The following is a 16,200-nucleotide window of genomic DNA, read 5'->3' as shown; positions in this document are numbered from 1 at the left end:
CGTGGACTGTAACCTACTAGGCTTCTCCATCCATGGGATTCTCCAGGCAAGAATACTGGAGTGGATTGCCATTTCCTTCTTCAGGGGATCTTCCCGACCCAGGGATCGAACCTGGGTCTCCTGCATTGCGGGCAGACGCTTTAACCTCTGAGCCACTCTAGTAACATGATTGCTGGTTATTACTTGCAGACATATCTTTCTTTCCCATAGTCTGTGCTGCTGGAGGGCACATTCACCTAACAAGCCCTGTGAGTGGTGTGTGGTGGCCACTTAATGCATGTGTGATAAGAGCAGAACTGGGGGCTCAGATGTGGATTCTGCAGCTTACTGGCTGCTGCCAGCTCTGAGCTTCTGTGTCCTCTTCCGCAAAAGGGGGTGATCTCCATTTGGCTGTTCTGAGGGTTCAAGAAGGTGATGTAGGTAAAACAAGAGTATCTGGCTCCTTAGTAGTAGTAGTAGTAGTGTTAGTCGCTCAGACATGTCCATCTCTTTGCAACCCAATGGATTGTAGCGCGCCAGGCTCATATGTCCTTGGAATTCTCCAGGCAAGAATACCACAGTGGGTTGCCATTCCCTTCTCCAGGGGATATTCCCGACCTAGGGATCGAACCTGGGTCTCCTGCATTGCAGGCAGATTCTTTACCATCTGAGCCACCAGGGAAGCTCCTGGCTCCTGAGAAGAGCTTTAAAAATAGAAAAATGGGTAAAAGGTCCTAAAGGGTCCACCCAGAGATGGTCTTTGGTACAAGCAGAAACTGAGCAGCACTGAACGTGATGCCTCATGAAGGACACAATCCTACTCCAGTCAGTGCTCGGACCAGGACCGCAACCTGGGCCCAACCGTACGGGAGCCCTAGGCAGACCCTAGTAAGAACCACGGTTTCCAAAAAAGAAGCCCCGACTCTTCAAAAATGCTGTTGTCATAAAAGACAAAAGCACAACTGTGGAATATTCCAGATTAGAGGAAATTAGGGGCACCACAATTAAAACTCAAATCCTAGACTGGATCCTGCGCTGGGGAGGGGTACATATTATAAAACACACTCGGGCCAGTTGTCAAACCAGAATGTGGTTGGTAGGCTAGTGTAAAATATTGCTCTAGTGTTAAATTTGGAAGGACTGATGCTAAAGCTGAAGCTTCAATCCTTTGGCCACCTGATGTGAAGAACTGATTCATTGGAAAAGACCCTGATGCTGGGAAAGGTTGAAGGTGGAAGGAGAAGGGGACGACAGAGGATGACCTGGTTGGATGGCATCACCAACTCAATGGGCATTAGTTTGAGCAAGTTCCAAGAGTTGTTGATGGACAAGGAAGCCTAGCATGCTGCAGTCCATGGGTTTGCAGAGAGTCGGACACGACTGAGTCACTGGACTGAACCGAGTGTTAAATTTACTGAACCCAGTAAGTACTGTGGTCACATAAGAGAATGTCTTTGTTCTTAGGAAGCACATGCCATCATAGCTAAGGGTCTACAGTGTGTGCAATTACACGTGGTTCAAAGGAGAGAAAGAAGAGCTTGCTCAATTGGACACTTAAGAGAGACCCTGGAGCAAAACACTAATTATCAGTGAGTCTGATAAATACAGTATTGGTGTTGTCCACTTAAAAAATATGTACAACCTAAACCCACTTTAGCAATCTTGGGTGGGAAATTCCATGGACACACGAGCCTGGTGTGCTACAGTCCATGGCTTTGAAAGAGTTGGACATTACTTAGCAAGTAAACAATATCAACTGTGGTTCTAGCCAATATGAGAGAACAAAAAGTTGTAAGGAACTGGAGATTGGGGCTGAAACAAAACTCCTACTGTTTACAGATATGATAAATTGTGAGAACTGTGTTTTAGTCAGTGGACATACTGAGGATTTAAACCCGAGAGACATCCTCTCAGATGGCTCTGAGGGACTGTTCAGAAGAGGTAAGGGAGGAGCCAAGAGATACAGGGGTTTCTGAGAAAAAAAAAAAAAACAAACCCAGGTAGTCAAAACATCAAAATATTACTGTTATTTAAAGGAAAACCAGGGGACTTCCTTGGTGGCTCAGCAATAAATAATCTGCCTGTAAAACAGGAACTGCAGGAGACTCAAGTTCAATTCCTGGGTCTGGAGGATCCCCGGGAGGAGGGCATGGCAGCCCACTCTGGTATTCTTGCTTGGAAAATCCCATGCACAGAGGAGCCTGGAGTGCTACAGTCAATAGAGTCACAAAGAGTCAGACACGATTGAAACGGCTGAGCATGCACCTAAAGAAAAACTAGAATCTCAAGTTAATGAACTTAGCACTTTTCTAGGTATGGGAAAATCCAAGAGTCTAGGTTCTTTGAAATCCTTTGATATCAAATTCCTTTGATATATACCCAATATTTAGATGGTAAAGAATCCAACTGCAATGCAGGAGACCCCAGTTCTATTCCTGGGTCAGGAAGATCCACTGGAGAAGGGATAGGCTACCCACTCCAGTATTTTTGGGCTTCCCTTGTAGCTCAGCTGGTAAAGAATCTGCCTGCAATATGGCAGACCTAGGTTCAATCCCTGGGTTGGGAAGATCCTCTGAAGGAGGGAAAGGCTACCCACTCCAGTATTTCGGCCTGGAGAATTCCATGGATTGTATGGGATGGCAAAGACTCAGACACAGCAGAGCAATTTTCAGTTTCAACTATCTAGGACCAGCACTCTTTTTTCTCTATCTTGAATCCCCTCAGGGTGCATAGTCGTGTGACTGTAGTAGCCACAGTATCCTTTGTTTACTGATTTGGTAGGTGACATTCTTGACTTTCTTTGTTCATTGCTGCTGAGGACTAAGAATGGTTACACAAAGGATGTTGTGGGTCAGTAAGCCGTCACATTATAGGCTCCCTGCCCCACGGTGAGCCCTTAGGGACTTCAGGATGGAAAAACAGAACACTTGATCTCAAGCCATCAGGCCCATCCCCATGTACTTCAGGAGACTAGGAAGGGAAAGAACAGTATGCTGGCCCTAGATAGCTAAGGTCTTTGTCAAAAGAATGCTTGCAGTATACCCAGACTTTGGCATCTTCTCCTTCATAGAAAAGCACTAAATTTATTAACCTGATGTCTGGTTTTCCTTAATTAATAGTAATTTTTTGATGTTCTTATTATCTGTTTGATAAAACTCCAATACATCCTGGCTCCCCTGCCCTTCAAAGTAGTCCTTCAGAGCTAACTGAGAGGCTGCTTTCTAGGCTTGAAGTCCTCTGAAAATCTGCCCAATAAAATAGAATTCTCAGTTTTTAAGTTGTGCATATATATATACATATATTTTTTTTTTAGTGGACCCTAGTTTCTTGGTGAACTACTAGTCCTAGTGTAGAGCAGAAAGGGATGTGGAGCGTGTCCAAGTCAGACCAGGGACTTTCCTTAGGGCAGGGGTGAACTGAATTCACTGTGAATGAGGCAGCCTCCGGGCAAGAGAAGGGAAGGGATTCACCGTCAGGGAGCTGACCAAGAATTTTAGGAAATGCTTGTCTCTCCTTGGCTTTCCAGGCCATGTGAACATTTTCTTGGTCTTCTAGATGACAAAACTTCAGAAAGCAAATCTAGGGGAAATAAGGAAAACCGAGAGTGTCTTGGTGGAAACACCCTCCACAGTGAAAGGGGGTGTGCTCCTCAGCTCCCCAGTGGGCATGTCCCAGATGGCAGCAATAACTCCCTGACCTCAATCAGAATCCTGAACAAAGACTCAGAGAGCTGCAGACCAAAAAGAAAGAGATGCTACTGTCACACGAGTGTATGTTCCTCGGTTCTTTGTCTCATCACAACAAAGATTTGGAGTGACGGACATTAAAGCCCCCTCGGCGTGTCACAGCTCTCAGGTCTTGGATAGACCATGTTATAGCTCTCAGGTCTCGAATGGACCATGTTATAGCTCTTAGACAAATCAGTGTTACAGCTCTATTTTATTTAGAAGATAGCAGGAAAATCCATCTTCGAGGTGTGAGGGCATGTCAATCCAAAGATGCAAAGAGAAGAGCACCACAGTGTGCAGGGGGGTGGGGGGGTGGGGGGGCGGTGGAGCTAGCTTTGGCTCCTCTTTTTATATGTTTATCTCTCCCTGGGCCTGTCCTATGTAAACTGGGCCAGCCAGGAGTAGTTTGTTTTACCTGAGGTCTTCGGACCTTCCTTGTCTTTTAGCCACCGCCATTTTGGACTCCTTTCCCCTATTCTACCTACCTAACACTACCATCCACATCCACCTTGGCTGAGCAATGTGTGCACCACCAGGAAAGACTCTGAATTAGAATGATTGGTCAAAGACCACCTGGAAACTAATCCCATCACCATAAAACCTGACATTGTGAGCCACGTGGCAGAGCAGTTCTCCTGGGTTCCCTTACCCTACTGCTCTCCAGCCGAGTACCCTTTCCCAATAAAATCTCTTGCTTTGTCAGCACATGTGTCTCCTCAGACAATTCATTTCCGAGTGTTAGACAAGAGCCCAGTTTGGGGCTCTTCAAGTGGTCCTCTTTCCTGCAACAAATGGCAACTCTGATGTGATTCTTCTTCACTGAGACTGATATCCTGACCACTCAGGGTACTCAGGGGCCAGCTTGCCTGCCAATGGACCAGACCCTGCGGCCGCAACTGGGACCCTTTTGCCCCTGGTCTCCTCTTGATGTGGACAACTGGCCAGAGTGCCCCGACCAGTAAGGAACAAGAGACTTTATTGACCTCTCTCCTCTTCCCTCTCTCTTTCCTCTCCTTTAACCCATCCTATCCTTCCCTGTTTTTCTAGTCCCCCAGTCCTGGACACAGGAATCTAGTCGAAGGGCCCTTAGCCTGAGCTGAGGATTGGAGACTGATCACCTCCTCTTGACAGAGAACTCGAATTCTGGTTCTGGTCTTGTCTGATTTCTGGTAGGGCTGAGTTCCAGTCCTCCTTTCTCTGGAGGCCCAGGGAAAAGTCCCATAACACCTGGGTATCTGTAGGTGGCAGGAGACGTCTTTAAGGCCACCCCTTTCACGCCCCCCCACCTTCTTCTTTCAACCTGGCTTCCTTTCCTCCCTTGAAATCTTTGATTTATTACTTGGATTCTTCTATTTAAGGGCTTCCCTGGTGGTCCAGAAGTTAAAGCGTCTGCCTGCAATGCGGGAGACCTGGATTTAATCTCCGGGTCAGGAAGATCCCCAGGAGAAAGAAATGGCAACCCACTCCAGTATTCTTGCCTGAAGAATCCCATGGACGGAGGAGCTTGGTGGTCACAAAGAGTCGGACACGACTGAGCGACTTCACTTTCACTAACAGCACCAACTGCTGTTTTAGTAAACAACGGAATGCTGCCTGCCATGAAGCCATCAACCTCTGCAGGCACTCTGAGGGTGCACATTTAGGGAAACTAAGGATGGAGAAAAACAGTATGCTGACCCTAGATACTTCAGATGCACCTCAAAGGACTGATTTAAGAGAGCCCAGATTCTTTCATCTTCGCATAGTAAAAAAGTTCTAAACTCATAAAGCTGTCTGTTCCTTTGTGATCAGCAGTAACCTTTCGATGTTCAACCACTGTTTTCTTTTCAGCAAACTCCTACATATCCTGCTCCTCCCATAACTCTTTCAAACAGTTCCTCAGGGCTGCAAAGCTGTCTCCTAGGTATAAGACCACCAAATAAAACACAATTCTCAACTTTTAGGTTGTCATTCTTGATATTTTGCTTTTTCAGTGGACACTACGAGGGGCTGAATCCCAAGCTGTGGTCTAACGGTGAGGCTCCTGTCGCCCAGAAGAGGGATGAAATTGCCTATAAACGCGCGGACTGCGACAGAGGGACAGGATCTAGGGATAGCGGTGCGGTGCGCTAGTTGGGGATATGGGCTCGGAACACAGGGCTGCCTCCTTTGACAGTAAGATCGCGGGAAGATGCCTCGCCTTCTCAGTCTCAGTCCCCACCGTGGGTTTAAGTGAATTAAAGGGAGCTGGTCGACATCACGCCTGCGCGGCTCACGGACCCCCTCCACACCCGCCCCAACACAGCCGCAACCCCGCAAGCAAGCGTGGCCAGGAAACCGTTGTCCGCTCCGCCGCGAACCCGGAACTAAACGGAGATTCCCCGGGCACATCACTTCCGCAAGACGCGGGGCGGGGGAGCTGCCCGGCACCGGAGGCAGGAGTCACTGCTGGGGTCACTGGGGAGTGTGGTCTTTAAGGCGGAGGCATTAGCAAAGGAGTCACGGAAAGGAGAGACGTTTCATCCAGGGTCCTCTGTAAAAGACGGGGCGGGGCGGAAATTTAGGCGCCACAGTGGCCATTCTCCCATGGGCATGTTACCGGAGAAACAGCTCCCTCAGAGGCCTCTGGGCGCGCCGAGCATCCAGGGAGGTGTAGTCCCGGCGCTTGTCCGAGGTTTCTGGGTACTGTAGTCCAGGCGTCCTGGCCCAGCTGATGGCAGTAGTGACCCCTTGTTCCTCGCGGGTGAGTGCGGCGCCCGTGGGGCTCTAAGGTGCAGCCGTGCCCTTCCATGTGCGGAAAGGTAGGTCCTGAAAGTGGGCTGTTGGCTGCACCTGAGGCTGGGGACTGTGCGGGTGCCGGGCAGAGGAGGCGACGGCGGGACGCGCTGTCGCGGTTCAGGCCGTGCCCTCCCGGATGTCATATTTGGGATGTGAGCGCGCATCTCCGATGGACGTGGACGAAGCTTAGCCGCGATGCCCAGTGGTGGCGGATGCCGGAATCCAGCCACGTCCGGGGGCTCCTGTGAGTGAGGACACGTTAGGCCTTGGCCTAAAGAGCGATGATGATGCGACGGGGTGGGGGTGGGGGGTCGCTCTTACCCGCAGGTCCCTGGGAGACAGAGGGTTGAGTAAGTTGGCATGGGGGCCTGATGTTTCCCAGATGCTGGGATGAGGGCCAGCCCGCAGCCAGGAGTTTTGGTGGGTGGTTTGCCGTAGGCGGAGAGGGCAATGGCAACCCACTCCAGTACTTTTGCCTGGAGAATCCCATGGACGGAGGAGCCTGGTAGGCTGCAGTCCATGGGGTCACTAGGAGTCGGGCACGACTGAGCGACTTCACTTTGACTTTTCACTTCCATGCATTGGAGAAGGAAATGGCAACCAACTCCAGTGTTCTTGCCTGGAGAATCCCAGGGACAGGGGTAACCCTGGTGGGCTGCCGTCTATGTGGTTGCACAGAGTCGGACACGACTGAAGCGACTTAGCAGCAATAGCAGCAGTAGCCGTGGGCAGCATGTGCCTGGGATGGGCTGGGTGTGGAACGGGCCACTTTGGTAGCGATCTTGGGTGTGTTTTTGGCCGGTTGCCCCTGGATTCAGGCCTTGGAGGAAGAGGTTGTCTGAGGCCCACTGGGCAAGATTCTCAAAGGTCCTGGAAACCTGCGTTGACCACAGCAGTCACGGATGTGCATGGCTCCGGTGTTTCCGGACTGCGGGATTTTGAATTCCATTTTAAAGTTTTATTAGGGAGAGATTTTAGACAGAAATAAATAGAACTCTACAGACCCACATCCAGATGTAACCCTTGTCACCTGGAGAGCAATCTTGATTCGTCTCAAAATGACACACTGAGAAGCCTTACAACCCACAGAGGTTCCCTGTCCCCGCCCTACTTGAAGAGCCTAACCTCGGCTGCCAGCTTTCATCCAGACTCTGTGACTTTGTAATGGTGTCACCTTGGATAAGGGACTGACTTCACTGTGCTTCAGTTTTCTCATCTGTAAAATAAAGGTTATAAATCGTACTCCATTGGGTTGTGAGGCTAGAATGAAGTAAGACGGTTCTGTGCCTGGAACCATCTTCTGATGTGTACAGTCCTAAGTGCCCAGTGAGTACGAACTTTGCTTAGGAAGGTCAGAGGCAAGAGTGGGTCAGCTCAGGCCTGGTGTTGGCAGTCTTACTGGGGCAGGCTGTGTTCTCAGCGAGCTACCTGCAGCCTTTTCTTCTGTGACAGGTCCATTCCTGATGCCTTTAAGGAAGAGGAAGTCTAAGGGCGTGAGTTTCCAGTGACTCTCCTGAACCTTACTGCTCTTGTGCTGCCCAGAGAGGAAGCCTGGTGGGCGAGGAGAGGGCTCCTGACAGCCCGGACTCACGTGGGGACTGCTCGCCTTCCGTGTGCTGAACCAAAGGTGGGTTTCCTTTGCTCAGCCTTGACATCTTGTGCCCAGCACGCCCCGCCTGGGGATCAGAGCCCAGCTGGTTTCCCCAGGGAAATGGTCTGTCATAGGGGTGGCTGCTCTCCCAAGGACTCTTGTTCAGACCTGGTGTCCTCGTTGATGACTGCCCCCCCCCCCCTCCAACTCCCATCCCTGTGGTTTGTTCAGGCCTGTGCACTCTCAGGCTTGTCTGTTGTGAAGGCCTCGGCCTTCTGTTCTGGTTCCATCCAGCGAGGCCCTCACTGCCTGTGTCCCCGTCCTGTCATCTCACCTGCAGTTAGCTCAGGAGGCAGCTCTAACATTAGAGCTTCCTGTAAAGTACCCACAGGGTGATCACTATACTCAAGAGAATTAATAGTTGTTTCAGTCAGCAGCTCCGTTCAGAGGCAGGAGAGGAGAGGTGTGTGGCTGGGGAGGAATTCCGGGGGACAGTGTCCCTGTCTCTGGCCCTCCCCCCGTTTCTGCCCTTGCGGACCTCAGTGAACACCCGCAGCTGGGCCTCTTTGTTCTTTCCAGGCTCACCTGCCCTGTTCTCTCAGCAGCACGTGTGCTGTGCCCTGGACTCCTCTCCTTCTGGTCTCCACTCCTGCTCCGCCCTCACTTTTGTCTCTTCTCCACCTTCTTGTCCCTCTCCCCACCTGCCTGTTGAATTGAGCACCTGAGGTCCACATACTGAACGTGCCACTCAGCCTGCTAGAAAGAGACCTTCCTAATCGTCTGCTTCTGTCCCAACTCCAAAGTCAGGATGCTGGGGTTCAAATCTCAGTTTTACCATGTCTAGCTGTGTGGCCCTGAGCTTGTTATTTCACCTCCCTGAGCCTTCTTTTCCTTATCTGCCAGATGGGAATCATCAGGATGATGTCCACCTCCCAGGGATGTTGGAGGAGATAACCCTAGCAATGCAGTTACAGTGTGGGGCACGTAACAGCTAAGTAATTGTTAGAATTACTTTTAATGCCTCCAAATTCTCCAAGTCTCCTCCTCAGTGTCCTCTCCGACTCCCAACCTGGTCAGACCCTGCTTTACAGCTGCATAGAAGCATATTCCGTTGTCTGCTTGTATCTCCCCAGGCATCTCTGTTTCTCTTGTCGACTGGTAATGAGCTGGGATGCTCTCCCCCTGCAGAGCACCCTGCACATCCCCGGCAGTGTTCCCAGGCTCCCTGTTGATGATGGGACCCTGGGGCTCAGGACTCCAGGGCTTAGGCTGTGTCATGACTGTCTGACCCTCCCACTGGACCAGGAGGTGGTTGTTAGAGGGTAGGGTACCTCGTTTGCTCCTCTTGAGCCATTGATACAGTTCCTGTCACTGGGTTAGACTAAGCAGGTGAAGACACCAGCGTCTTCTTTGCTAGGCCCCACACCCTCTCCACATGGTATCGGGCCTCTGCTTCTGTTGGTCCCTCTAGCAGGGGTGCTGACATTCTTAACCTGGTGCCTTGGGCCCTCCGAGAGCATACAGACTTAAGCCTGTGACTGGCACAGCATCACTTGTCGCACATTTGTAGGTGAAAGCAGGGATGAGGTCAGCCTGAAGGAGCACCCAGTGTTTGATGAAATAATTTGAGCTGCAAAATAATGATAATATTCTAATATAACCCCTAGGATAAGCTATGAATCCACACTGAAGTAAATAAGAAGGGACAACTCTTAGATTTCCCTGGTGATACAGTTCCTAAGAATCTGGCTGCCAGTCAAGGGGTCATGGGTTCAATCCCTGGTCTGGGAAGATTCCACATGCCTTGGAGCAACTGAGCCTGTGCTCCATGACCACTGAAGCCACCGCAGTGAGAAGCCTGTACACTGCCACGAAGAGTTGTCCCCTCTTGCCACAACTGGAGAAAGCCTGTGTGCAGCAACGAAGACCCAGCACAGCCAACAATAAATAGATTAATTTAAAAAAGAGAGAAGGGACAACTCTTGCTTACAGAATTCCAGCTAATGAATTTCGAAGGAAAGAAGGAGGTAGAACATTGTCATTTGGTCAACACTGCAGTAATAATGGTTGAAGACAGGTCCCACAAAATGATGCTAAAATTATTTGGTAAAAGGTTGAAGAGAAACAGGATATTTGTATAATCTCAATCTCTCCCAAGTTGTATATTAAATATAAAGGTGAAATGAGTGACTTTGTAATGAAGAATCCCAGCAGACACTGCCTTAACCAAGTGATCAAGACCAAGGTTAACATCATCAGTAGTGAAACATACCAATATCATGACCGCCTATCAAGGGGTATGAAAACGACACGTGACTTCTGAGACAATCTAGCGAAAAGTGAACTAGGTTCATTCTAATCATTTTCTTCTCAAATCTGATAAATCACACTTGAGGGCTGTTCTTCAAAAATGTCATTCATGAAAGAAGGAACGTCACAGATTGGAGGAGATTAAAGATCTATGACAGCTAAATGCAGTGCGAGAACCTCAGTTGAATCCTGGACCAGAAGAAGGGGGACATTAGTAGAAAAAGCCTGTTGAAATGTGGTCATGAGCTGTAGTTTAGATAATAGTAATAATAATCAATGTTAATCTGGTTTTGATCATTGTAGTATAGTTTTCTCAGATGTTAATGTTAGAGAAAACTGGATTAAGAGTACATGGGAATTGATATTTTTACAACTTTTAAGTCTAAAATTCAAAATGAAAAGTTCTATGGATTCATTAATCTTACAGTGAATTGGATGTTGGATGAGTTCTGTTAAAGAATGCTTCAGCATGTATAAATGCAATCATGTTTTTTCTCCTTGGTCCAGTTCATTAATACAGTATAATACAGTAATGAATTTCAACATATTCAACCAGTCTTACATTTCTGGGCACTTTGTCCTGGTGAAATTTTTTTAAAAATATTTGTTTATTTATTTATTTGACTCCGCTAGGTCTTAGCTGTGGCATGTGAGGTCTAGTTCTCTGACCAAGGATTGAACCCAGGCCCCCTGCATTGGGAGTGCAAAGTCTTAGCCACCTGACCACCCGGGAAGTCCCTGAAATATATCTTATTGCTTTGAATGATATTCTTTTTGCCATGCATTTAAAGTCATAAAATATATATAACATAAGACTTACCATCTTAACTGTTCTAAGTCTATAGTTCAGTATTGTTAAGGACATTCATATTGTTGTGCAGCCATTCACACTGTCCATTTCCAGAACTTTTCAGAATGAAACTCTATCCCCATTAAACAATAACTCAGTTTCCCCTTCCTCCTAGCTCCTGTCAACCATCATTCTACTTTGTCTATATGGATTACTCTAGGTACCTCATATTAGTGGAATTTATATTTGTCCTTTTGTATCTGGTTTGTTTCACTTACCATAGTATCTTTAATGTTCATCCATGTTGTAGCATGTGTCAGAATTCCTCCTCTAAGACTTAATAATATTCCACCAAATATATACATACACACACACACATGCACGCGTGCACACACACACGCACACACACACACCACTCTTTGTTTATCCATTTGTCTATTGACAGACACTTGGATCACGTCTACATTTTGGCTATTGTGAATAATGCTGCTCACATGAGTGTACAAATATCTGTTCAAGTCCCTGCTTCCAATTCTTTTGGGGAAATACCCAGAAGAGGAATTGGTAGGTCATATGATAATGTGTATTTTTATTTTGAGGAACTGCTGTGCTGTTCTCCATAGTGCTTGCAGCATTGTATGTTCCCACCTGCAGTGCACATGAGTTGAATGATGATTTTGAAAAGTCTCATGGAAGTCTGGTATGTTTTTTGTCTAGAGTCACTTAGGAGTTTTCTTGTTATTCTTCAGAGCCTGATAGTTTTTCCAATAGATAGATACCTTGAAGTTGTTGGCTGTGTGTCAGCTTTTCCCTGGTACTTTGTAGGCCCTTCATGTTTTGATTCAGGTCATCTTTTTTTCTCAATTTTTACTGTGGTACAGTTGATTTACAATGTTGTGTTAATCTCAGGTGTACAGAAAAGTAATTCAGTTATACATATATATATGTTCATTCTTTTTCAGATTCTTTTCTCATATAGGTTCTTACAGAGTATTGAGTAGGGTTCTCTGTCCTATATAGTAGGGTCTAGTTGGTTACCTGTCTATATACTTTATATTATATATTGTAGTGTGTGTATGTTAATCCCAAATCCTAATTTATTCCTAATTTATTCATCCCCTACCACACACACACATTTCCCCTTTGGTAACCGTACGTTTTGTTTTTTAAGTGTGTGAGTCTGTTTCTGTTTTATAAATAAGTTCATTTATATCATTTTAAAACCTTAGGTTCCAGGTATGAGTGATATATTTGTTTGTTTGACTTCACTTAGTATGATAATCTCTAGGTCCATCCATGTTGCTGAAAATGACATTATTTCATTCTCTTTATGGCTGAGTAATAGTCCATTGTACAAAGATGTACTACATTTGAAAACAGTTTTATTTACTCATAGCTGTGCTGGGTCTTCACTGCTGCTTGGCTGTTCTCTGGTTGCGGCAGGTGGGGGCTGCTCTCCAGTGGTGGTGCACGGGCTTCTCATTGAGGTGGCTTCTCTCGTGGCAGAGCACGGGCTGTAGAGCGCAGGTTCAGTAGTTGTGGCACACAGGTTTAGTCGCTCCAAGGCATGTGGGATCTTCCCAGATCAGGGATGGAACTCGTGTCTCCTGTAGTCACAGGACTCCTTGCCACTGGAACTCGTGTGAATACAGGTGGATTCCTTACCACTGAGCCGCCAGGGAAGGCCTGTGCCACATCTTCTTTATCCATTCCTCTGCTGATGGGCATTTAGGCTGCTTCCGTGTCTTGCCTGTAATAAATAGCGCTACAGTGAACACCGGCTGCATCTTTTCGAATTACGATGTTCTCTGGATATGTGCCCAGGAGTGGGGCTGCTGGATCATGTGGTGGTTCTATTTTTAGTTTTTAAAGCACCTCCATACTGTTCTCTAGAGGGTCTGTTACCAGTTTTACATTCCCATCAACAGTGTGGGAGGGGTCCCTTTTCTCTACATCCTCTCCCGTATTTATCTTTGGTGGACTTTTTGAGGATGGCCATTCTGACTGGTGTGAATTGTACTTGTGATTTGCATTTCTCTAACAAAAGGTCTGTCTAGTCAAGGCTATGGTTTTTCCAGTAGGCAGGTATGGATGTGAGAGTTGGACTGTGAAGAAAGCTGAGCTCCGTAGAATTGATGCTTCTGAACTGTGGTGTTGGAGAAGACTCTTGAGAGTCCCCTGGACTGCAAGGAGAGCCAACCAGTCCATCCTAAAGGAGATCAGTCCTGGGTGTTCATTGGAAGGACTGATGCTGAGGCTGAAACTCCAATACTGTGGCCACCTCATGTGAAGAGTTGACTCATTGGAAAAGACCCTGATGCTGGGAGGGATTGGGGGCAGGAGGAGAAGGGGATGACAGAGGATGAGATGGCTGCATAGCATCACCGACTCGATGGACATGAGTTTGGGTGAACTCTGGGAGTTGGTGATGGACAGGGAGGCCTGGCGTGCTGCAGTTTATGGGGTCACAAAGAGTCAGACACGACTGAGTGACTGAACTGAACTGACCAATTAGCGATGTTGAGCCTCTCTTCATGTGTCTCTTGGCCATCTGTACGTCTTCTTTGGAGTATATGGCTGAAACTTGAAGACATTACGCTGAATGAAATAAGCCAGACACAAAAGGACAGACACCATATGATTTCACATATTTGTGATACCTAGAATAGCCAAATGCATGGAGACAGAAAGTAAAATGATGATTGGTTACCAGGGTTTGTGAGAAAGGGCATTATGGTTAATGGTCACAGAGTTTCAACGTGACATGATGAACCAGTTCTGGAGATGGATATTGGTGGTGGTTGTACCACATTAAGTGCGAGCATGCTTAATGTACTGAAATGTACACTTCAAATGGTAAAAATAGTAAAATGCTTATGTATATTTTACAATCATTTAAAACCCACAAGCCGCTCCTACGCTCGACCTGTTCTGCATTTCTCCCACTTTGTGCCTTTTATTCCTTCCAAATGGTCCTCCGTCCCAGGATTCAGGCTTCCTCTCCTCCTTGGCTTGGGTGTCCTCTTCTCTGCTCCCCATACACCTCATCGGGAACACCTGGCACATTTCTCGTCCCTAGACTCCTGTGCTTCGTTCAAGACCAAGTTCCTGGGCCTCTTGTGAAAACCTCTCCTGATGTCCCTATTCCAGGGTGCTTTCCACTTTGAAACAGTGTTGCGATAAAGGCAGTGAAGTTGGGCAGGGTGTGAGAATGGCATGTGAGATGAATCCATGGACTCAATGCCAGCGACGTCCACCCTGAGCACCACAGTGTGGGACAGGACGTTTAGTGGACTGTTACCCACAGTTGAAAAAGCGGAGATGCTAGCTGATGGCTGGGATGGGCTCCAAACCAGGGCAGTAGCGTTCAAATTCGTGCTTTTCACCATTCCCTGCTGGTGAGTACCTCTTAGGGAAGGAGGGCCGGAGAGGCTGTGGGATTGGGGGAAGGACTGAGCTGTGTTTGGTCTCCGCCATAACTGAATTGTGTGAACCTCAGTCATTCGGATGCTTCAACACTAATACCATGGTTCAGATGATTCTTTTAAATTCTTTAAACTCAGAAGTGTGGCGCTTTCCCTCAACATAGAGTTAAAGTTCCTGAAAGTTACAGGCTCCTATTTCTGTATGTATTCTCCAAATCAGCCCACCTAGGACCTTGAACGTGCTGACAAGTGCCACTGCCAGATGGGGAGTGGGCTTTAAAGATCTTGCAATACAGAGCACCAGGGTCAAAGGCAGGATCTAGATCTCTCACCTGCCTCCCCCGGGCAGCCTCCCCCTTGCCCCTTACCCTGAAGCCTGGGCAGGGCTGGCTCCTGGGTGAACAGGGCTGTTTTGTGTTATAGGCACACATGGCATTCAGAGATGTGGCTGTGGATTTCACCCAGGATGAGTGGGTGCTGCTGAGCCCTGCTCAGAGGTCCCTGTACCGGGAGGTGATGCTGGAGAACTACAGCAACCTGGTCTCACTGGGTAAGCCTGCATGTCTCAGGACCCGGGTCCTGGCTGCTGGCAACTTGGAGCAGCCCTCTTGGTTTCTGGCCTTACCTTTGGGTTGGACTCCAAAGCAGAGACACTCTGTAAGCGTGTACAGGTGTGTATACATGTGTGTGATACTCCGCATTTCTGGCCTTTTCCCGCAGTCTCTCTGGTAAGCATGGCATCTCTTCCTAGTCAGTATCTTCTTGTAAACGAGGGAGGTGTTCTCTCACAGCATGAGGTCGGGGTCAGTGAACTCCCATCCTGGCTTCCCTTCCCTGGCGGGGAGCTCACCACTCTCAGATCTTCCCCACCACCTTTAGAAATCCTCGCCCCTGGTGTGGCTCTGAGTGCAGGATAACCTGCGACCATCTTGTTCTCTTTTCCTCTGAGCAGGCATTCCGTTTTCTAAACCAAAACTCATCACCCAGCTGGAGCAAGGGAAGGAGACCTGGAGAGAAGAGAGGAAATGCTCGCCCGTCAGCTGCCTGGGTGAGTGGGGACACTGGGTGGTTCAGAGGGCTGGGGGTGGGGAGGTCTTTCTGCTGGCCCCCTGGCCACTCACCGTGTGCACTGCCCTGCTGGCCCCCTTCCAGACCTGCAGCCGCACTCGAGCTTCCTGGTGTCTCGTCTCCCTGCACTGGGTTTGCCATCTCTGCCTCACTTAGTTCTCTCCCACATACATAGTCTGGCTCTTGTTACTATATTTTTAAAAGGATATTTTCCCTGGATTAGAATTTTAGATTGGCTTATTTTTTCACCACTTTAAAGATACTGTTCCCCTGTTCAGGCCTCCCATTGTTTCTGATAAGAAATCAGCTGTCATTTCCACAGTTATTGCTTTGTTTTTTTCTGTTACTTTTTAAACCTCTGGCTACTTTCAGAGTTTTCTGTATGTTTGGTGTTCAGCTGTTTGACTGCGATGTCACTGAGGAAGTGAGCTGCTTTTCTTTGAAGTTTTCCTGTCATAGCGTGTGCTCAGATTTTTGAATCTATAAATTTATGGTTAGAGCCACATTGGGGAGATTTTTGGACATTATTGTTTTGTTCCCTTCTGTTTCCTT

The 16,200-nt window shown here is 47.8% G+C and overlaps 1 protein-coding gene across 1 annotated transcript; it reads left to right on the top strand.

Moving 5' to 3' along the window:
• Positions 1 to 6,005: 6,005 nt before the first annotated feature.
• On the top strand, positions 6,006 to 15,628 carry LOC108634557 (zinc finger protein 133-like; the record flags this gene model as incomplete). Its single annotated transcript, XM_018044546.1, is given in 4 exon segments — positions 6,006 to 6,429; positions 7,917 to 8,091; positions 15,004 to 15,130; positions 15,533 to 15,628. Coding segments are annotated over 2 exon segments (217 nt in total), but the record flags the coding sequence as incomplete, so codon positions are not given.
• Between the last annotated feature and the right edge of the window lie 572 nt (positions 15,629 to 16,200).

Source organism: Capra hircus, unplaced genomic scaffold (genome assembly GCF_001704415.2).
Source record: "Capra hircus breed San Clemente unplaced genomic scaffold, ASM170441v1, whole genome shotgun sequence".
Taxonomy (NCBI): domain Eukaryota; kingdom Metazoa; phylum Chordata; class Mammalia; order Artiodactyla; family Bovidae; genus Capra; species Capra hircus.
This window is presented reverse-complemented; position numbering and strand designations above follow the sequence as displayed.